Source organism: Ipomoea nil, unplaced genomic scaffold, assembly GCF_001879475.1.
Source record: "Ipomoea nil cultivar Tokyo-kokei standard unplaced genomic scaffold, Asagao_1.1 scaffold2827, whole genome shotgun sequence".
NCBI lineage: Eukaryota > Viridiplantae > Streptophyta > Magnoliopsida > Solanales > Convolvulaceae > Ipomoea > Ipomoea nil.
The window spans coordinates 180,866-203,531 of NW_017619255.1; the positions used below are offsets into that span (position 1 = coordinate 180,866).

Consider the following 22,666-nt stretch of genomic DNA (forward strand, 5'->3'; position numbering starts at 1 on the left):
CATAGATCATTGGTTCGGGTTGAGATTGTGGTGTAGATAAAACTTCTCCATTGGTGACTTCAATCTCAAATTGTGCTTCAGGTTCAATAGATTGAGATTGACATCTTTGATATTTAGTGTAATCATCTTCATAATCAGAATTGTAACACCTCGTGTTACGACCCCTAAATTAGAACTAATCTAATTATCACCCACCCCAAAAAGGGAATTAAAATCCATTAAGTGATTAAAGAGGGGTCCACCATGGATCATGGGCCCTGAGCCCTAAAACCAAACCCCTAGTCCCATAGGAATTAGAATTATCAAGCCCATACCACTTAGACCCTAACTAGGACTCTTAGGTATATAAATAGGGACATAGGAGACACCTAGATCTCACACAACCATAATCTCCCACCACACAAGAAGTTCCAAGAATCCCCTTAGGAGAAATCAAGAAAGAAGAAAGCTTAAGGAAAGACCATTCATAGCCAAGGAAATTAATTAAGGCTAAGAGGTAACCCATGTCTCAACAAAACCTATTTTCTTCGCTATGATCTCCTTCCTTGGCCTCTTTCTATATATGTGTGTCTTGATTAATTCCTCTATGTTGATTGTGATATATTCTTGATGATTGATAAGATAACTTGGGTGTATTCTTGATATTCTTGATGATCTTGATGATGAAAAGAGGTTCTTGATGTTGATGTAATGATTCTTGGCAAATTTGGATATTTCTTGATGTTAACGATAAAATGTGATTTTTATGATTTGGGAGGAATTAGAGCCCTAGGATGAATTGGGGATTTGTGTTGTAATGTTCTTGATTTATATTTGGTGGAAATTCACATGCTCGGGTGTTGTTTATATTTAGAAGTCACGATAGGTTGAGTTACATGTGATTCTTGCTTTTGATCCGTTAATTGACTACGTGTTGTCGTTAATTGCGTTTAAAAGTGTCTAAGCATGGTTTCGGGTTCCACAAAGGATCCCGGGACGAAATATTGATGAATGAGTCAGTGGGGGGTAGGTGGGGGTAGGGGTACCCGCCACCTACCCGCTGCCTGAAGATCACCGCCGGGCAGCAGGCAGGCGTCCGCCCGCCGGCAACCCGCTGCCGGGCAGTGATCTCCGGCGGGCAGCCGGCGGGTGATCCCTCACCCACCGGCTACCCGCTGGTTCGTGACCCACCCCGGGTCCTTACTTCCCCGTTTTATGTCCCCCATTCCCCGTGGCGTCCCAACGGACCCCGTTTGTCGTACCTAAGTCTAGTTTGATGTTTCGGGTACTGTTCGTAGGATAGGTGAATCTTAGGAATTGCATGCTAGTTGAATTGGTAGCCCGTTGACCTAGGTGGAAGTCGTATGAATCCCTTAGGACGATTCTTAGTATGTGAATGATCACACATAAGTTTAAATTATATGCCTCCCCTTCCCAATGTGCTAGTATGTGCTATAATGTGTTATGTGATGCATGATTCCCCAATTTGGTTGCGATCAAATTGGTTATACGGGCAGTTGGATGGGTTGAGAACCATCCCAACTGTTAACCAGGCCGGTTGCGATCGGTCAGGTATATAAATATTATATAGGGCTGCGGTACACTGTTGATTACTTATGAGCTGCGGTTCATTCTCCTGGCTGCGGTATGTGATTCACTTCTTGGGCTGCGGTCCACATGGGTCTCGGTGCTATGACCCACCGGACCTGAACGTGCCAGGACGGTGTGTAGGGCCAATAAGCCGAGGAAGGCTGTAGTCCACCGACTCGAGTAATCGGGGCGGTGTGTAGGGCTACGGCTGGCTGCGACCCACCGAGTGATGGGACGACGGTGTGTAGGGCCATAGTCTCCGAGGATCTTTGCCCACCGACTGAGTATAGCTCTGCGGTGTGTCAGGCTTGATCCGCTATGGTCCACCGGCGTACCCATCGGTAGTGTGTAGGGTTGTAAGTCCCCCCTTGAAAAGGGGATCGCGGTCCACCGACTGGGTGCGTCAGCGGTGTATAGGATCGTGGTCCGACGCTGAGTTCGTCAGCGGTTCTCAAAGGGTTGGTTGCGATCAACTCCCCTCATACCGCGGTACTGAGGTAGGGTGCTGCGGGGCCATGTTAATGCTACATGCATTGACCCTCATGTTCGGGGAATGCGATTGGTCCCGTGGCGCCATCAATAATGATGTGATATGAATGGTGATTCAATAATGATTTGATATGAATGGTGATTCAATGATGATGTGATATGCATGGTGATGCAATGATGATGTGACATGAACGGTGATTGGATGATGATGTGTTTGGAATTGGAAAGTGATCAGTAACCTGAGATGTGTATTTCTTGTGATGTTATCTCTACTTAAATGCTTATTGTTATTTGATGTGCTCATCCCTATTTGCTGAGTCTATTCCCGGTTTTAAAACTAGTGTCTCTTAAGTATATACCTTCCTGCTTCGAAATGATTTTCGTATATCTCTATATATCTATCTATAATGTGTTTCAACGCGTTGGAGTGGGTTACCAGCATCTCTCGCTGAACAAATATATTTGGCTTTCAGGAACAGATGAGTAGACACTGGAGCGCGCTAGAGACTTGGAGCGTAGAATAGATAGTTTCCCTTTTGGCCTGCGTGCCATGCTTATGTATTGACATTATTGAGGATTTTAGTTAGTTAGCCTGTGCACCTGAGTTCTCTAGCTCAGGTGTGGCATAGCACCCCGTACTCTTATGTTATGTTTTGGGATCTAATGAGAATTTACCCTTATTATATAAGTTTTAAAAGTCTCAAAATTTCGGGACAAGAATCTTCTTCCCTTGCTTGACTCGGTTCAACTTGCATGCTCAGATTTTTGAGGGATACATCTTATTGTGAGGTCTTCTGAGCACTTTCGTCAAATTTAACGTGAATAGATTCCTCAATGACCATAGTTCTTTTGTTTAGAACCCTAAATGCCTTGCTTGCTGAGGAATATCCCATGAAGAGACCTTCATCGGCTCTTTCATCGAAAGCTCTTAAATGATTCTTCCCGTTGTTGTGAATGACGCACCTGCATCCAAAGATGTGAAAATAACTGACAACAGGTTTCTTACCTTTCCATAATTCATATGGATTCTTATTGTGAGCTTTGTTGATGAGAGTTCGATTTTGAGTGTAGCATGCGGTGTTGATGGCTTCGGCCCAGAAGCGTTTTGGCAGTCCTGAATGTGCTATCATAGTTCGTGCAGCTTCCTTCAGGGTTCTGTTTCTTCTTTCGGCTACTCCGTTTTGCTGAGGAGTACGTGCGGCCGAAAGTTGATGAAAATGTCATTTTGTCCACAGAAGTCCTTGTTGACTTTGTTTACGAACTCTGTCCCTTGATCTGACCTGATTCTTACTATTCTGAGACCCTTTTCAGTTTGTAGTTGCCTTAGTAGATTTGGGAGTACTTTCTCAGTTTCATTCTTCTTTCTTAGAAATTGTGTCCAGGTATATCTCGTGTAGTCGTCTACGACAACGAGAGAATACTTTCGTCCACTCAGGCTAGCAGGATCAACTGGACCAAATAAATCCATGTATAGAAGGCTTAAGGGATGAGAATTTGTGTCTGATGATTTTGATTTGAAGGACGTTTTAATCTGCTTTCCTTTTTTACATGCATCACAAATTCTGTCTTTGACATAGTTTACTTTCGGTAAACTTTCCACAAGATCTTTCTTTGATTGTTTGTTGATGGTCTTGAGATTTAGATGGCTCATCTTGTTGTGCCATTCCAGGCTCAAAACTGCATTACTCGTAGCAACAAGACAAACGTTAGTTTTAGAGAGTTCCCAAGTAACTACATACATGTTTTTCTTTCGTTTTGCCGTGAGAACGATGTCACCATCTTCATTGCTGATGACTTTGCATTCGTCTTTGGAGAATTCTACTTTATAGCCCTTGTCACAAAATTGAGAAGTGCTTAGCAGATTGAACTTGAGTCCTTCAACATGTGAGACACCTTGAATAGTTATTCCATTTCTGATGATGTCTCCCATTCCTTTCGTTTTTCCACTTGATTCTCTTCCGAATACAACTTTTGGTCCATTAACTTCTTTGTAATTTCTCAAGTTTGATCTATCTCCGGTCATATGACTTGAGCATCCACTATCGACATACCATATGACCTGTTTTCCCTGAAATAAAAAATTATGTGACTTTAGGTATGTAACACCCCGAAATTTTTCAATTTTTAAGACTTATATAATAAAGGTAGATTCTCATTAAATCCCAAAACATAATATGAAGGAGTACGGGGTGCTATGCCACACCTGAGTTAGAGAACTCAGGTGCACAGGCTAACTAACTAATATCCTCAATAATGTATATACATAAGCATGACACGCAGGCCGAAAGGGAAACTATCTACTCTACGCTCCAAGTCTCTAGCGCGCTCCAGTACCTACTCCTCTGTGCCTGAAAGCCAAATATATCTGTTCAGCGAGAGATGCTGGTAACCCACTCCAACGCGATAAAATACAATATAGGTATATGTATAGATATAGATATAGGAAAAACCATTTTGAAGTAGGAAGAGATATCCTAGGAAACTCTAGTTTCAAAACCGGAATAGACTCGACAGATAGGGATAAGCATATCAGACAATAATAACAACATCATAAGGAATACGCATTTACGGCCACAAGCCACTTCTCAATTCCAATCCACATCGTCATCCAATCATCATTCATATCACATAATCATCGATGGCGCCACGGGACCAATCGCATGCCCCGAACATGAGGGTTAATGCCTATAGCATTAACACGGCCCCGCAGCACCTTACCTAAGTACCGCAGTACGAGGGGAGTTGATCACAACCAACCCTTGGAGAACCGCTGACGAACTCAACGTCGGACCACGATCCGACACACCGCTGACGCGCCCAATCGGTGGACCGTGATCCCCATTACAAGGGGGGACTTACGATCCTACACACCGTTGGTGCGCACAATCGGCGGGCCTTAGCGGATCAAGCCCGACACACCGCTGAGCTAAACTCAGTCGGTGGGCAAAGATCCTCGGAGACTACGGTCCTGCATACCAATGTCCTACCACTCGGTGGATCGCAGCCAGTCGTAGCCCTACACACCGCCTGATTACTCAGGTCGGTGGACTACAACCTTCCTCGGCTTGTTGGCCACATACCGCCTGGCGCATCCCGGTCGGTGGGTCATATCACCGAGGCCCATGTAGACCTTCAGTCCTATACATAATCTTTATATACCTGACCGGTCTCTACCAACCTGGTTAACAGTTGGGATGGTTCTCAACCCATTCAACTGCCCGTATAGTGGACCTCAGTCCTATATCATATCAATATCCCTGACCGATCTTTACCGGCCTATTTAACAGTTGGGATGGTTCTCAGCCCATTCAACTGCCTGTATAGCCCAATTGGTCTTAACCAAGTTGGGGTCATGCATCACGTAACACACAATAGCATATAAATCATCTTATCAATCATCATGAACATAACATAATTATCATAGAAGAAATGAATCACGACACAAGAATATAGAGGGAGGCCAATGAAAGAGATTATAGCGAAGAAAATAGGTTTTGTTGAGACATGGGTTACCTCTTAGACTTAATTAATTTCCTTGGCTATGAAGGGTCTTTCTTTAAGATTTCTCCTTTCTTGATTTCTACTACGGGAGTTCTTGGAACTTTCTTGTGTGGTGAGGGATTATTTGTGGTGTGTGTTCTAGGTGCCTTCTATGTCCCTATTTATATAATTAAGAGTCCTAATTATGGTCTAAGTGGCATGGGTTTACTAATTTTATTCCTTATAGGACTAAGGGGTTGGCTTTAGGGATAAGGGCCCATGGACCATGGTGGACCATATTAATTAATTAAAGAGAATCCTAACCATAATCTGAATAGTAAAGGTATACTTTCTTTATTCTTAATAGGCTTATGACTCTAGTTTAGGCAAGGGTCCATGATCCGTGGTGGACCACGTTAATTAATTAAAGGGATTTCTAATCAAATTAAATCCTTTTTAATTATTATTAATGGAATTAATTAAATAATTAATTCGGGATTAAGGGCCGTAACACGGGGTGTTACACTCTCCCCCCCCCCCCCCCCCCCCTTACAAGAAGCTTCGTCCCTAAAGCTTTGAAATCATTTTGGGGTAAAGAGCCCGAATTAGTATAGTAGTTCATAAGGAAAGTATTATTTGGGAAATATATACACATACACATATAAATTTACTGGGTTTGAGCCTAACTATTGTGCTTGCAAAATGTACCGAATAACAAGGTCACGAATATGCAACACATAATATGTAAGTTCTACGGGTGACTGATATATAACATAGAAGTCTTACATGTGGCATGTCCCTCATTTAATTATTTTATAATGATTCATCATATAGGATCACGAGTTGTACCGATCATATAATTATTTATGTACCTAAATGAGAGGCAAATGTCACGCGGGTGCAGATTCGGATAGCCACATAATCATTATAAAGTGTATATGCACATATATCGACACAGGCGAACCTCATTTACTAATGGATGCTGACGTTTAATTCGTAGTGTAGCATGTTGTGAGCCTAGGTGCCGTTTATGTAGGATCTATGTCTATTCTTTGTGCTTAGCAGATTATACCAAATATTCACAGTTACAAAATAACAAGCCTAACATGTATGATAATTAACTATTTATGTTATATGCAAAACCTGCAAGTTGGCATGCCTATATGTGTTCAATTGTAATCATGCTATATATGCGATTTCCTTAAGTCTATAGGTATAGAGTGTGAAGGTATGTGGATTTATTTCAAGTATTTAAATAACAACTAGTCCTATGGAATCATAAAACACACATACGTATTATTCCACACGTTATTCTAGTGCATGATTAACAATTAAATTCACGTACTTAGTATCGTGGCCTAACCAACTTTTGTCATATAAATTCAGGAAGGTCATAAATCATATAACAATTATTCAAATAGCGGAAATCAGGTTCTGAGGAAATGATTATAAGTAATTAGGAGGAAGGTTCTTGCTTTTTATGGGGTAAATAAATTCTGGGGAGACAATAGAATTAGGATCTTTATTTTGTATACCATGGATTACGGTGGGTGATCACATAACAAGTATTGGCACTTATATGCAGGTTGTTTGTAATTAATAATATTGCATATATGTATAGTGGGATGTCCTATAACATACAGTTTTTGTCTAACATGCTTTGTATATATACATAAATGCGGGTAAGTGTGTATTTTAACGTAAACATGTGAGCTATGTGATTTGACATGTAATGCACATGAAAAATATAAATTCCGACCTATAGTTTGGACCATGCAATTTGCATACAAATATTTTAGTAGTTACGAGTAAGATAGCCTAGGTTCACAGGTACTAGAAGTTCTATCTTGAGAATTTAATCATACAAGCACTTAGGAAAATTAGTTTTATCTTGGTGGTAATTAGATTTTAGGTAGGCATAAATCTTACCTCTAGAAGCCCGGGATACCCAAGCAACTTTAGAGTTGAAGACCCTTGGTTGCTAATTCCTAACTTAATTGATGACCTGATGATGGGGCTAAAGTTTTTAATTATTTAGGGAAGGTAGGAGTGGTAACAGGGAGGTCATGCGAGGGGGAAAGTAGAAATAGGGCTATTCCAGGGTATGTGTATATATATGTATATATTTTTTTAGTGATGTAGTTTGTACGAAATGATATTTCAGGGTTAGGATATGCTAAGGTCAAGCTTATAGGTGTGCGTAAGATTATTGTAGCTAGGGTGCATGTGTATGGTTTGGGGGCTAGGGATTTATTGTATATAATGTAACAATTTATATGGATACGTATGAATAGGGGAGGATGTTCTATAGGTTTACAAGTTTATACACATATATAGAGATTTAAGCGTATAGGGACGTACCGTACGTGGCGCAACCATTTTTAAGATTAGGCAAGTGATTTAGGATTAGGGTGTAATAAACATGAAAATAATAATAATAATAATAATAATAATAATAATAATAATAATAATAATAATAATAATAATAATAATAATAATAATAATTCGGTGTAAGTGTAGCATATGAACGTAATTGGGGTTTACTACATATCTTATATATATATATATATATATATATATATATATATATATATATATATATATATATATATATATGATAGGAGTTTTAGGGGAATATATCTAGGATAGTAGTAATGTACCTATTTATGTATAAATGTTTGTTTTAGGGGGGTCCTTATCTTAGTGGTAAGGGTCCTAAACAAGGTATGAGAAGCTTGTGGTCTATTATGCAACATGGACCAAGGTCTAGAGGGATAGTTTTAAGATAGTTTGGAGGCGCAATATATTTTCCCACGGATAATTTCTAGATGACCACTTGTTTTAGGTTTCTACCGGTTTCACTTAGATTGAATTTCGGGTCGAAACTTAATACGCAATGTATCCGAGGGTTTAGATTTCTAGAAATAGGATTAGTCCCTATAATTTCTATGTAACATATAAACAAATCAATTAGGAAGATAATTTGATTTTCATGTTCAAGCATTAGATTGTTATTTATATGTTTAAATACATAGGAAGTATCAAGGGAGGCACACACAGGCACAATGGATCAATAAAAATGAGAAGTCAAGAAAACATACCGGACCAGTGGGCGCGAGGTGGGCGGTCGACCGCCTGTCAAGTCCCCACTGGAATGTGGCAGTGGGCACGTGGTGGGTGGTCGACCTCCTGCCAAGGCCCCACTGGAACGTGACTGTGAAGGAGGAATCACTTCGGGAAAAGCCTCGAGAATGCACAATTTTAAGTTGAAGGAATTTCATACTTATGTGAACAACGAAAGGGGTTTGAATACATGGAAAAACTCAAGGGATCACGTTATTAATAAGGAATATGGGAGACTTCAACTAATTATCATAAGGATCTCACACCCCATTCTTCCCCTTCTCAATTAAAGCTATGTTCTCCAAAGTTTCCCTTCATGCAACTCATGTAAGTACTTATCGGGCTATTTAGTGAGTTAACTATATTGGTTAATTATGATAAGGACAAGTGAGCCCTTATAAGCTGAATAAAATTACTAATTACAAGTTCCAAAATACTTTATCAAGTAACAGATATCCAAATAATGCATGTTTGATAAAATAGTTAAGTAATAATATGCAGTTCGTAACACGGTCTAAAGTTAATTAGGAACATATGTTTAAGCAAATAAACAAGTATGATAATCAAAGAGTGATAAGCAACAAAGCAAGTAAAAGCATGCAATGACATCTCAAATTTCTAGGGCCAGTATGTGGAATGAAGAGTTAGTGTGTTGTACCCTTACCTTGATGTGATAAGCGAAGGGGGAAATTCTTTAAATTAATGTGGGGTAAAGTGAGTGGAGGTTATATGATGATAGGTAGGTTCACAATCTCACCGCGCGTCCTAAGATTCCTGAATCCTATGTGCCTAAACACCTAGAGTTCAAGCCTAATGTCATAAAGTCTGGTCTTAAGAGTCATATCCTAGGGTCAAACTTAGGCTCTGATACAAACTGTAACACCCCGAAATTTTTCAATTTTTAAGACTTATATAATAAAGGTAGATTCTCATTAAATCCCAAAACATAATATGAAGGAGTACGGGGTGCTATGCCACACCTGAGTTAGAGAACTCAGGTGCACAGGCTAACTAACTAATATCCTCAATAATGTATATACATAAGCATGGCACGCAGGCCGAAAGGGAAACTATCTACTCTACGCTCCAAGTCTCTAGCGCGCTCCAGTACCTACTCCTCTGTGCCTGAAAGCCAAATATATCTGTTCAGCGAGAGATGCTGGTAACTCACTCCAACGCGTTAAAATACAATATAGGTATATGTATAGATATAGATATAGGAAAAACCATTTTGAAGCAGGAAGAGATATCCTAGGAAACTCTAGTTTCAAAACCGGAATAAACTCGACAGATAGGGATAACCATATCAGACAATAATAACAACATCATAAGGAATATGCATTTACGGTCACAAGCCACTTCTCAATTCCAATCCACATCGTCATCCAATCATCATTCATATCACATAATCATCGATGGCGCCACGGGACCAATCGCATGCCCCGAACATGAGGGTTAATGCCTATAGCATTAACACGGCCCCGCAGCACCCTACCTCAGTACCGCAGTACGAGGGGAGTTGATCACAACCAACCCTTGGAGAACCGCTGACGAACTCAACGTCGGACCACGATCCGACACACCACTGACGCGCCCAGTCGGTGGACCGTGATCCCCTTTACAAGGGGGGACTTACGATCCTACACACTGTTGGTGCGCACAATCGGCGAGCCGTAGTGGATCAAGCCCGACACACCGCTGAGCTAAACTCAGTCGGTGGGCAAAGATCCTCGGAGACTACGGTCCTGCATACCGATGTCTCACCACTCGGTGGATCGCAGCCAGTCGTAGCCCTACACACCGCCTGATTACTCAAGTCGGTGGACTACAACCTTCCTCGGCTTGTTGGCCCCATACCGCCTGGCGCATCCCGGTCGGTGGGTCATATCACCGAGGCCCATGTAGACCTTCAGTCCTATACATAATCTTTATATACCTGACCGGTCTCTACCAGCCTGGTTAACAGTTGGGATGGTTCTCAACCCATTCAACTGCCCGTATAGTGGACCTCAGTCCTATATCATATCAATATCCATAACCGATCTTAACCGACCTAGTTAACAGTTGGGATGGTTCTCAGCCCATTCAATTGCCTGTATAGCCCAATTGGTCTTAACCAAGTTGGGGTCATGCATCACATAACACACAATAGCACATAATGACACATTGTTCACATAGGGAAGGGGGAACATATAATTAAGCTTACATGTGATAATTCACATTCTAAGAATAGTTCCTAAGGGCTCATATAACTTCCACCTAGGTCCACGGGTTAACAATTCAACTAGCATGCAATTCCTAAGACTCGTTTAACCTACGAATGGTACCCGAAATTCCAGACTAGACTCAGGCACGACAAACAGGGTCCATTGGGACACCATGGGGAACGGGGAACATCAAACGGGGAAGCCGGGGACCCGGGGTGGGGTGAGGACCAGCGGGTAGCCAGTGGGTGGGGGTCACCCGCCGGCTGCCCGCCGGTGGGCGATGTTTCGGGCAGCGGGTAGCCGGCTGCCCGGTGGCTGCCCGCTGCCTGGCAGCGCCTCTTTGGGCAGCGGGTAGGTGGTGGGTTCCCCCACCCCCACCTACCCTCCACTGACTCATTCATCACAAATTCGTCCCAGGATCCTTTGTGGAACCCGAAACCATGCTTAGACACTTTTAAATGCAAATAACGACATCACATAAGCAATTAACGAATCAAAAGCAATACTCATGTAGGACTTATCCTATTATGACTTCTAAATATAAACAACACCCGAACATGCGAATTCCCACCCAAATATAAATCAAGAACATCCTCAATACAAATTCCCAATCCAACCTAGGGCTCTAATCCTACCCAAATCATCAAGAACATATTTTATTCTTAACATCAAGAAAATATCAAGATTCGTCAAGAATCATCATATCATAATCAAGAACTTCTTTTTAACATCAAGGTCATCAAGATTCCCAAGAAAGCATATAAATCATCTTATCAATCATCAAGAACATAACATAATTATCATAGAAGAAATCATTAAGACACAACAATATAGAGGGAGGCCAAGGAAAGAGATTATAGCGAAGAAAATAGGTTTTGTTGAGACATGGGTTACCTCTTAGCCTTAATTAATTTCCTTGGCTATGAAGGGTCTTTCTTTAAGATTTCTCCTTTCTTGATTTCTACTACGGGAGTTCTTGGAACTTTCTTGTGTGGTGAGGGATTATTTGTGGTGTGTGTTCTAGGTGCCTTCTATGTCCCTATTTATATAATTAAGAGTCCTAATTATGGTCTAAGTGGCATGGGTTTACTAATTCTATTCCTTATAGGACTAAGGGGTTGGCTTTAGGGATAAGGGCCCATGGACCATGGTGGACCATATTAATTAATTAAAGAGAATCCTAACCATAATCTGAATAGTAAAGGTATACTTTCTTTATTCCTAATAGGCTTATGACTCTAGTTTAGGCAAGGGTCCATGATCCGTGGTGGACCACGTTAATTAATTAAAGGGATTTCTAATCAAATTAAATCCTTTTTAATTATTATTAATGGAATTAATTAAATAATTAATTTGGGATTAAGGGCCGTAACACGGGTTGTTACAAGGTACCCCTTCGGTTTCGGGTCCTTGAGGGTTAGTAGTCAATTTTGGGGTCCACATGAACCTAGAGTTAGCATAACTCATCCTTGGTCCTTTGTACCCATTAAAAACTTGATAAGCATAATAAATTTAGGTGAAACTTTTGGCTTTGTATCGACTTTGAAAATAATCACCAGGTGGATTGCGATACTGCTTTGAATAATTGGTTTGTTTATGCCTATGAACGTTTTCAAATTCTGCTTTTGATAAAGGTTCGGGATAAACAAGTCAATCCTCTTAAGATGGTCCACTCCATCCGTTGCCCGTCATTGGTCTTCTATGTGACCTCTTGGCATGTCTGTTTCGTTCATCGTTCGGATTTCCTCGTAAAGGATCCTTTCGTGGATACTTAGAACGATTTTGCCTCTGATTTACGTTCGTGGATCCTTTCTTGTAGGCTGACCTTTTTGATAGTATAGACTGGGTCTATTTCCTTTCGGTCCATTCCTTTTAACATTAGTATTATGCCTAGGATTACCTTTCAAGTAATTTCCATTCCGAGGTTCCACAATCCGTTGTACAACATTTCCTTTCGATTGGCTTGTTGATTGTGGTTGATCACGATTTTTAATCTTTATCATTGGCTCATACATTTGGGTAGGGCCTTGAACAAATGCAGACTTAAAACTTTCATGTGAGTAAATGTCTGTGGATTTGTTCAACAAGATATGTGAAGGGGAGCTGAGGTCATAACCAATTCCGGTTCTTTCCCCTGGCGGTTTCAATCCATTTACTAGTTGATCCATTAGATTGGATGATTTGTTAAACGAATCAAGAACCTCACATAGATGTTGCTCGCGCAACTCTCTTTCTGTACACTGCTCCTTGAAAAGAAGAACTTGCTTCTCGAGCTGATCTTTTGCGATGGCTAGCTTAATGTTGTCAATTTTAACTCGCCTTAGCTCATCGTCGCTGGTCAATAGTCGAGAGTTCTCTTCTTTTAATTTGGAGTATGTGTTTTTAATTACCTTGAAATCCATCATCATCTCAAAGATAGTTTCATTTGGATTTCTTTCATTTTCAGAACTAATCTCTATTTGAGTAGATGAGGAGGTTTGAGAGTTTACCTCATCATCATTCGCCATTAAGCACAAATCGTCTGCTTCTTCTTCCTTACTGAATAGACATAGAAGACCTTTCTCATCCCCCGAACTTTCGCTCTCTGAACTTGAGCTTGAAGTGCTTGTTTCGGGTAGTTCTTCTCCAGCTGGTTCATTTACCACCATTGCATTTCTTCTTCTCTCGTGTTGAGAGTTTGTTAACTCTTGTTTTCCACTTCTCTTACTAGATTCAATAGCTTCTTTTGGTGAGCTTGTGCTTGTATCATGGTCCTGATATTTGCGGACTATGGGATGAGGACAATTTGCCTTGAAATGTCCTGGTTTTCGACAATTATAGCATAGCACTTGTGCATCCACCGTCTCTTGCTTTGATGATTGAGGAGATCTTTCGTATTGCCTTCGGTTTGATGATCTTATATGATCTTGGAAGTTGTTCTTCCTCGTGAACCTTTTCATCTTTCATACAAACAAAGCATATTGTTCATCAGATAAAAATTCACTAGGGTTAGAATTTGACCTGTTTGATGTTGACGTTTGTTGACTAGCAACCAAAGCGATATTCCTTATTTCAGATTCCTCAATTTCCTTGGGCTCATGCTCAAACTCATAGGCCTTGAGATCACTAAAGATTTTGCTCGTGCTGGTTGTCTTCATGTCTCTGTGATCTCTCATGGCTGTTACTTTCATCTCCCATGATTTTGGAAGCCCTCGGAGTATCTTTAGGGTCTTCTCTTTTTCAATCAGCTCCTTTCCGAGATCAGAAAGATCACCCATAAGCTTCATGAACCTGAGCTCCATGTCGGTGATGGCTTCGTTTGGCATCATTTTTGAAGTCTTCAAACTTAGCTTCTTCATGGCGACGGTGAACTTGTTATCTTTTTCTTGTTCGTCTCCTTCACCTAGACTCATGAGAGTATCCCAGATTTGCTTTGCTGTAGTGCATTTCCGTACTCTCTGAAACAACGAGTCATCTAGAGACTTATAGAGAATGTCTTGTGCAACGTTATCAAGATTTGCTCTTTTCTTCTCTTCTGAGGTAAGTTGAGACTTTGGTTTAGGAACCAAGACTTCTGGATCTGCTCCTTGAGCAGCCGCTTGTATATTTGCCATCATGATGACGATAGGGCCTTCTTTTATCACGTCCCACATTTTCATGAATAGCCGAGAGATGAGCCTGCATCCTGACTTTCCAATCATCAAATTTTGAGAGATTAAAGGCAAGAGGCCTTGAACGTTTAGCATGGCTCTTTCCATTTTTCTTTTAACAAAATACGTGCAAAGACGAAAAAGCAGTTTGATCTATATAGATTTTGCAAAAGGGATCTACCAGGCAGTAAAGCAAAACGTTTACCGTACAAGGTAACCACTCTGATACCACTTGTTGGTCCTGGTAGGGTCGAAAGAGGGTCTAGAGGGGGGGGGGGTGAATATACTCTAATCAATTTTTCAAAGCACCTCCTTTCGAAGTTATGCATAGCGGAAATAACGTTTCGTCTTAGATACTCTTCGCACACTTTCATTGTAAAGATCTAGCATTTGGTCGATATGACATAATGTAAAGAGATATGGAAAGAGAGGTTTTTATAGTGGTTCGGCTGTTAACGGGGCCTACTTCACTCTTCTTTCACAACTCGTGAAAGGGTTTGCACTATCACTCCTAGTACAAACTACTTCAAGCTGGCTTCCTTGATCACTAAGCCGAACAGCCACTTGACAGGTTTTTCAACTCCTCGAGTTTACTCCACCTCTATCAACTTCTTCCTAAGTTGAGATGTTGGAAAGGTAATCTGATGTTTCTCCAATTGGTTGAAGTCTTGTCTTGATAACTGGATGGATCTTCATTTGAAAATATGCAAGACTTCTTCGAATGTGAAGTATGGAAATGGATGAGCCTTTGAAAAACTTCACAAGATCACTGGTTATGAAAAGCTTTAAGAGATGGAACTGTTTGAAGAGCTTTTCGTTGGATAGCAAGAGTGAAATAACCAGCACCTTCTTCAATGGTGAAGAGAGGTATTTATAGGTGGAAAAATTCATCCGTTGGAGGGAGATGATAATTTCAAACCTAATAACCAGTGGGCATTGAGCATTTAATGCACTTGTATTGTATAGCTGTTGGAGCCAAAAACATTATGGCTTTTGTCTTTGTTCTCTGACAAGATGGTACAAGTCTTTTAATGCTCCTTGTCTTTTGTGAAGATCATTCCTATGACACTTTTTGTCCGAATGATTTGCCCATCTAAGTCATAGACAACATTCTCATTGCTTTACTTAAATGAATGTTGTCTTTTACAAGTCTGTCTTTGACTTGTTCACTCAGAGACTTTGGTCGAAAGATTGACTTTACCTTTCGTCCTTTCTTTTTGACGAGAGGTCCTTTTTTATCAAAAGAAGTATATCCGAGACTTGCTCAGTCCATCTTTCGCCTGGAAGCATCTTTCGATCATCTTGTCATCTTCAAGTCTTCGTGTAGACCTATTATGCTAGTCTCGTGTAACACCCCCTAAATTCCATGCTATTTAAAGCCTTAAACATGCAGATATCTAAACCAAAACATCAAACACAGCGGAAGACTGAAAGAGGAAATATATAAACTGGAAGTAAAGGGGTGCTATGCCACACTCACCCAGGGTGAACGCACAGGCTAACATCTGCATTGTTCAACATCTAAAAACCAACATAACAAAGTACTAAGTCTAAATTGGCTCACAGGCCACAAAACATAAGGGAGGAGCTACACTAGCTGGCACTAAACCGCGCACTCGTCTAAGCATCACCTGAAAGAAACATATAAAGCATGGGACGACGCCCGGTCAGCGAATAATGCTGGTAACCCACCAATACATGTGAAATATCATACATAGATAAGATATATGTTTGTAAAGTCATTTGCGAAACGGAATACATATATATATATATATATATATATATATATATATATATATATATATATATATATATATATATGTGTGTGTGTGTGTGTGTGTGTGTGTGTGTGTATATATATATATATGTGTATGTATATATATATATATACATATATATATATACATACACATATATATATATATACACACACACACACACACACACACACACACATATATATATGTATATATATATATATATATGTATATATATATATATGTATATATATATATATATATGTATATATATATGTATATATATATATATATATATATATATATATATATATATAAGTCCAAAACCAAGAGCAATAGTCAACACAAGACTCAAACACTCTCAACAAGAACACGGGAACACATCCCAAGACTACAAGGAACAACAACGACTCACAAGAAGTCTCAAGGTATAATATATCATCGCACAATAGATTAACACTCGACATGCATAACTCAAAGGAATAAGGACACATCAAACGGCAACACATGCCAAGGCAACACATGCCTTTGTGACTACACACGTCACAAGAAGAGAACTCACAACAACGGCTACACAAGCCTTCGTGACATCACCCATCACGAGTTGATATGCCTTCCTTATGGCCGGTTCCAACCTTATGGCTACCCCCAACCTTATGTCTAGTTCCAACCTTTACCTCCAGGACCCCTGTACAACCAAGTCCAACCTTTTCCCTCCGAGGACCGTCGTCCCCATCCACCGACAAACCGCCAACAAAACCACCGATTTCATAGTACACAAGGGTACCGATCACACACATGGCAACACATGCCTCCCAAGAAATACGTGAACCTTACACAAAGGTCACAACTCCATAATCACGTCAAGGCCACCACGAGGACCACTGCAATACCTTGGTGACTAGTGTCCCATACCACTAATCGTGAAATCCAGGTAAAGTCACACACACATCACACCTCAACAGGAATCAATCAACGGATCACAACGAAGATATGAAACCATACTCAATCAAGGAATAGAACACCGTCCAACAACAACGATGAATAACACAAGTTATCATCAACAATAGGAAGGTACAAACAACACACATGCTAGTATTTAAACACCGAACTAGCATGCTTATCAAACGGGTAAACCAAACGTAGTTCTGAAGAACACACAAGACTCATCACGGTTCAACGAAACACAATGTTGAACACTTAGCACGATTCAAGACACCAAAACCTACATGGATTCCTACCATATAGTTTTAGACATACGAAACATCAAGAAGACACTCAAATAGTTCCACAAAAGAATATTGGGAAGTCAAAAGACCAAATACCGAGTCAAAAAAATCACGGGGAACAAATCCCGAACATACATCGAAGTATACCCCGCGGGTGGACCCACGGGTAGGCCCCTACCCGCGGTTCCGCCCGCGGGTACATACCCACTAGTCTCTTGTACCCCGCGGGTGGGCGATGGGTGGACGCCTACCCGCCGTTCCGCCCGCGGGTACGTAACCCTGTACCAAATAATCCCTTCGGGGATTTTCAACTCCAAACTCAAATTCAAGTCCAAAACATGACAAATCTCACCAAATACAATAAAATGACTTGAATCAAAGGAATAGCCAAGCAATGGCATACAAGAACCCTAAACACAAGCTCTAGATATGCATTTTCACAAGACAATGCATAAACACTCACATTTCATAGCAAAATCACATGTAGAATCCAAGAAATCATCATATAGGTAAGAAAAATAGATTTTGTAGAGCATGGGTTACCTCTTGTAGACAAAAACCTTCACTTAACACCTCACCAAGCTCCTAACAAAGCTCAACTTCCAAACCCACTTCAAGAACACACCAAAAGATCATAAAGATTCTATCTTTAAGAAAAGACACCTTAGAAAACACTAAAAACACAAGATGAACATGGATCTTACCCTCATAGATGCCCAAATGTATGAAAGGTAGAATCTTGGAGACAACTCTTGAAGTTTTGACAAAGCTTCAACTTGGCTTGGAAGAAAAGCTATCTACCTTTTTAGAGAGAAGGTGGAGCTAGAATTTGGAAAGTGTAAGGAGAGAAATGAGGGTGTTCTACTAGGTTAACTTACAATACTAACACAAGGTGAAAAGTCATGAATACCCTTACTAACATGAAGAGGTGTAAGGAACAAGGGAACTCCTTACAAAGCTTAAGGTACAACCTTGACTTTGGGGTTGACTAGTCAATTTTTAGTCCCCAACTATTGAATTTTCAGGATTTTAAGAATTAAATTACCAATTGAAATAGGATTAATTACTTAATTAATCCCTTAGTCGAATTTGGATTTCGGGGTGTCACATCTCGAGTAAGATTCGTACACCTCATGGTGTGAATTGTTCGTTGAGTTACAGTAACTTTTGTTTGTTACACGAGACTTATCTATGAAAGGAAAAATAGGGGCTTATAGTCCTAGACAGTTTGGTATCATCAAAATCTAATTACACTTGTTCCTAACAGGTAGAATGGGCACTGAAAAAGTGTTTTGCTAAATATATTTCTCTTGCTTAAATTTTTTAATTTTATGTTTGCGAGAAGATTTAAGGTTGTGTTTGGTTGGGATTTGATATCCATAACTATGCTTGTTTGTATTGAAAATTTGTAAAACGTAGCACCGAAACTGAAGTTTTAACACAAACAATCTGTAATGCAGTTCGGGCAAACAACCCTAATCTGCGAGGCACTTCTCAATTTGAGAACTTGCCTAAATCCACTAAAAGCTCAATATTTAAAGTAGAGAAAATTGTAAAAAATGTCCCTCTATAATATGCCAATTATCAATCTCACCCCTGAATTATGAGTGGTGTAAATATTGCCCCTCAATTATCAAAACGGTGCACATATAGCCCCTCCCGTAACGAACCTGTGGTTCCCCACCGCTATCCATCACTGGTACTTCGAATCAAGGGAAGGAAAAAACAACTAAATTACATATTTACTCCGACTTAACGATGTTGTACACTAACGGGGATCCACATGTCCGTTACGGGAGGGGCTATATATGCACCGTTTTGATAATTGAGGGGCAACATTTAAACCACTCGTAATTCAGGGGTGACATTGATAATTGACATATTATAAAGGGGCATTTTTTACAATTTTCCCTTTAAAGTACACTGTTTGGAACCTGAGATTACACAATAGAATGATCTTTCCTACCAAACCATTGAAACCTAAACACATGTACTACTTTCTAGGGGAATTTAGTATCCTATTCTCAAAGACTCTCGTACCTCACAAGATTAATGTTGAATGCTTGAGATCTTCAATAAAGGACATCCCCTATTTATAGTAGCTATTCCTAACAGATTCGTGAATAACAAACTATTCCTAATCAAAATAGAACTAGAAAATCTTCAACAAAAAATCCCCTTAGAACTAGTATTCTTCAATAATTATTCCTCTTAGGACTGATATTCCTTTATAGAACTGGAATTCTTTTTGCACATAACTTTGACAAAATACTTTGAGTCAACATGTATATTTGTATTATCCAACTATTAAATTCAAATCCTTTAATAATTATACTTCTATTATCCAACTATTAAAGTCAACATGTATACTTCTATAATATTTCTATTAGTCAACAAGTATATTTCTATTATATTGCAAAATTCTTTTTTTTTTTTTTTTTTTTAATGTTTGGAGGGAAAGCAAAAGAGGCAAAGAGAGCTAAGACAGTAGAACATTCATGCAATGCACACTATTTCGCAACAGAAGATTAACTGCTCTACTGCCTTAATAAAATAATATCAATTTCTATTCCCTTTGTTAAATTACTTGAGAATTTAAAGAATCAGTCATGCCATATTGAAAAGGAAATTCATTAATAGACTACAAAACAAGTTTCAAATTAAATAATAATTTGTGTATGGAAGTTTCAATAGATAGATACTATTAAATTGCTAACTTCAATTCGCGAGCATGTACTTTTGTAGAATATGGTGAAAGTTAGATATTAAATGAATCAATGTAAGTGGTAACTCTTTTATCATCATAAAACAAATATATATAAATAATAATGTTATCTTGGGAAATACCCTTCTTCCAAAAGGTTGAATCTCCAACTCCAAAGGTCTCCCACACCCCGCACTACTGGAAATTATGAAATTTCCGACCACCTGAAAGTGATCTTAAATCAAGTTAATACCAAAAAGTGGTCGGAAATAGCAATAAATATTTTTCCGGATACCAAAAGTGGTCGGAACAAGACTTTCGACTTGATTTAAGATAATTTTTAGGTGGTCGGAAATTTCATAATTTCCAGTAGTGCCGGTTCAACAGAGCATTTGAGAGAATGTAAATCACGGTGAGTTAATGACTCAGCAGATATGGTCAAATATTGGTGTGGGATCTGCCCACTTTGAGCATAACTCCACACTGTCACTGCCGAGATTTTTTTTTTTTTTAAATAATAATAATATCGATACATTCGAATATATGATCAATCCAATTAAATCTGAAAGTGTAAAAAACTGATGGGTTTGGTCTTGTATTTATTGCAGGTTGATTTTCATTTTTATTAATCCTAAATCCGAGTAGATTAGTAGATTAAGATTCCAAAAATATTATCCTTAATACCCTTAATAATTTCATATATCAGCATGTCTTAAACGAAAGGGTGACTAACGTGATGAATTTTGGCACTAAAACAATAGTTGTGGACGAAAATCGATACTAAAATGATAGTCGTGGATGAAAATTGGTAGAAATTAAACATGTGGACCAAGACTGTCATTTTGTTAATACTCGTGGGACCAAAATTAGTATTTGCCCATTTTCTTTTCCATTTTAGTCAATTATAAATAATTTTTTATTTTCAGTCAATTATTAATATTCATTTCCTTTTCCAATTAATCTAATTTCAATTCTTTTGTTCATTTTTAATTTTAAATCTTTTGTAACATTACGATAATAATATTTTCCTAATTAATTAGTTTATATTCTACTACATTACGCAATATTTTGACCGTGAGGTACCATAATAATATTACCACAATTAATTATTCTATATTCTACTACATTATGCAATATTTTGATCATAGGTACGATATATTGTTTGGTTAGAAAATAATCTTTATCAAATAAAATATGATTAAATTGATAAATTATACTTTCGGTAAATTTTACAGATTATTTGCTTATATATCGGTGGAGGCTATTGACTTTTCGTGCTTTAGCAGGTTGAGAAAGTAGCTATTAACATATACTACAATGTAATAGAGTTAACAGTACTAAAAAAAATATTACGGATTATTTACTTATATATAAACCTTTATTGAATATATATATATATATATATATATATATATATATATATATATATATATATAGACTTGCACTCGGGTGCGAACGGCTCGCCCAGGCACGAAATAGGAATGGATTCTGTTCGTCCACGTGTCCAGATCTAATGGATGAGAAACACTGATTTTTTTAAAAAACGCGGTGGCATTTTCGTAAATAATTGAACATCGAAGTGCAAGTAAAATATATTACAAGTGCATGTAAAATGTATTATAGGTGCAAGTAAAAATTTACACTGAGCATCAATACTTAGTTGCACTTATAGTTCTAAGTAGTTGCACCTATAGTTCTAAGTAGTTGCACACATAGGTATAAGTAGTTGCATCTAGGTGTATGAATGTTTGCGAGTGGTTTTCAGGAGTATTACTACCCGCTGAACTCAGATCAATGAATGTTAACAAGACAAAATTACATGCACTTATAGGTGAAAGTAGTTGCACCTATAGTTATAAGTAGTTGCACCTATAGTTATAAATAGTTGCACATATAGTTATAAGCACACCCAGGTGCATGAATGGTTGCGGAAAGTGAATGCTAACAAGGCAAAATTACATGCACTTATAGGTAAAAATAGGTGCACTTGTAAGTGATTTTACTTGCACTTCGATGTTCAATTATTTACGAAAATGTCACCGCGTTTTTTTTTAAGTTATTAGATCTGGACACGTGTCGCGCGCTGATTCGTTCGCATTTCCCTCCTGGGCACTTATTCGCACCTGAGTGCGTCCCTATATATATATATATATATATATATATATATATATATATATATATATATATATATATATATATATATATATATATATATATATATATAGCAAAAATCCTGTACTGCACATTTGCTTCAATTGTTGCTTTGCACGTCCTGTACTGCGCCTTTGCTTCACGTCGCGGGTTCGAATTCGAATTGTTGCTTTGCACGTCAGTTTTGCTCTGCCTTTGCATTATTATTATTATTCTTTTTTCTTTTTTCTGTTTTTAATTTTCCCCTTTCTTCATCCTTATGCACACATAATAATAATAATAATAATAATAATAATAATAATAATAATAATAATATTATTATTATTAT

The 22,666-nt window shown here is 38.7% G+C and overlaps 1 protein-coding gene across 1 annotated transcript; it reads right to left on the minus strand.

The window, feature by feature from the left end:
- Positions 1-12,661: 12,661 nt before the first annotated feature.
- LOC109159382 (lisH domain-containing protein C1711.05-like) lies at positions 12,662-13,807 on the minus strand. Its single transcript, XM_019307498.1, has one exon. The coding sequence runs from the start codon at positions 13,805-13,807 to the stop codon at positions 12,662-12,664; it is 1,146 nt and encodes a 381-aa protein (XP_019163043.1).
- Positions 13,808-22,666: the final 8,859 nt, after the last annotated feature.

Excerpts from the sequence above, each read along its gene's own strand:
- LOC109159382 (XM_019307498.1), bottom strand. The coding sequence starts at position 13,807 with ATGAAAAGGTTCACGAGGAAGAACAACTTCCAAGATCATATAAGATCA.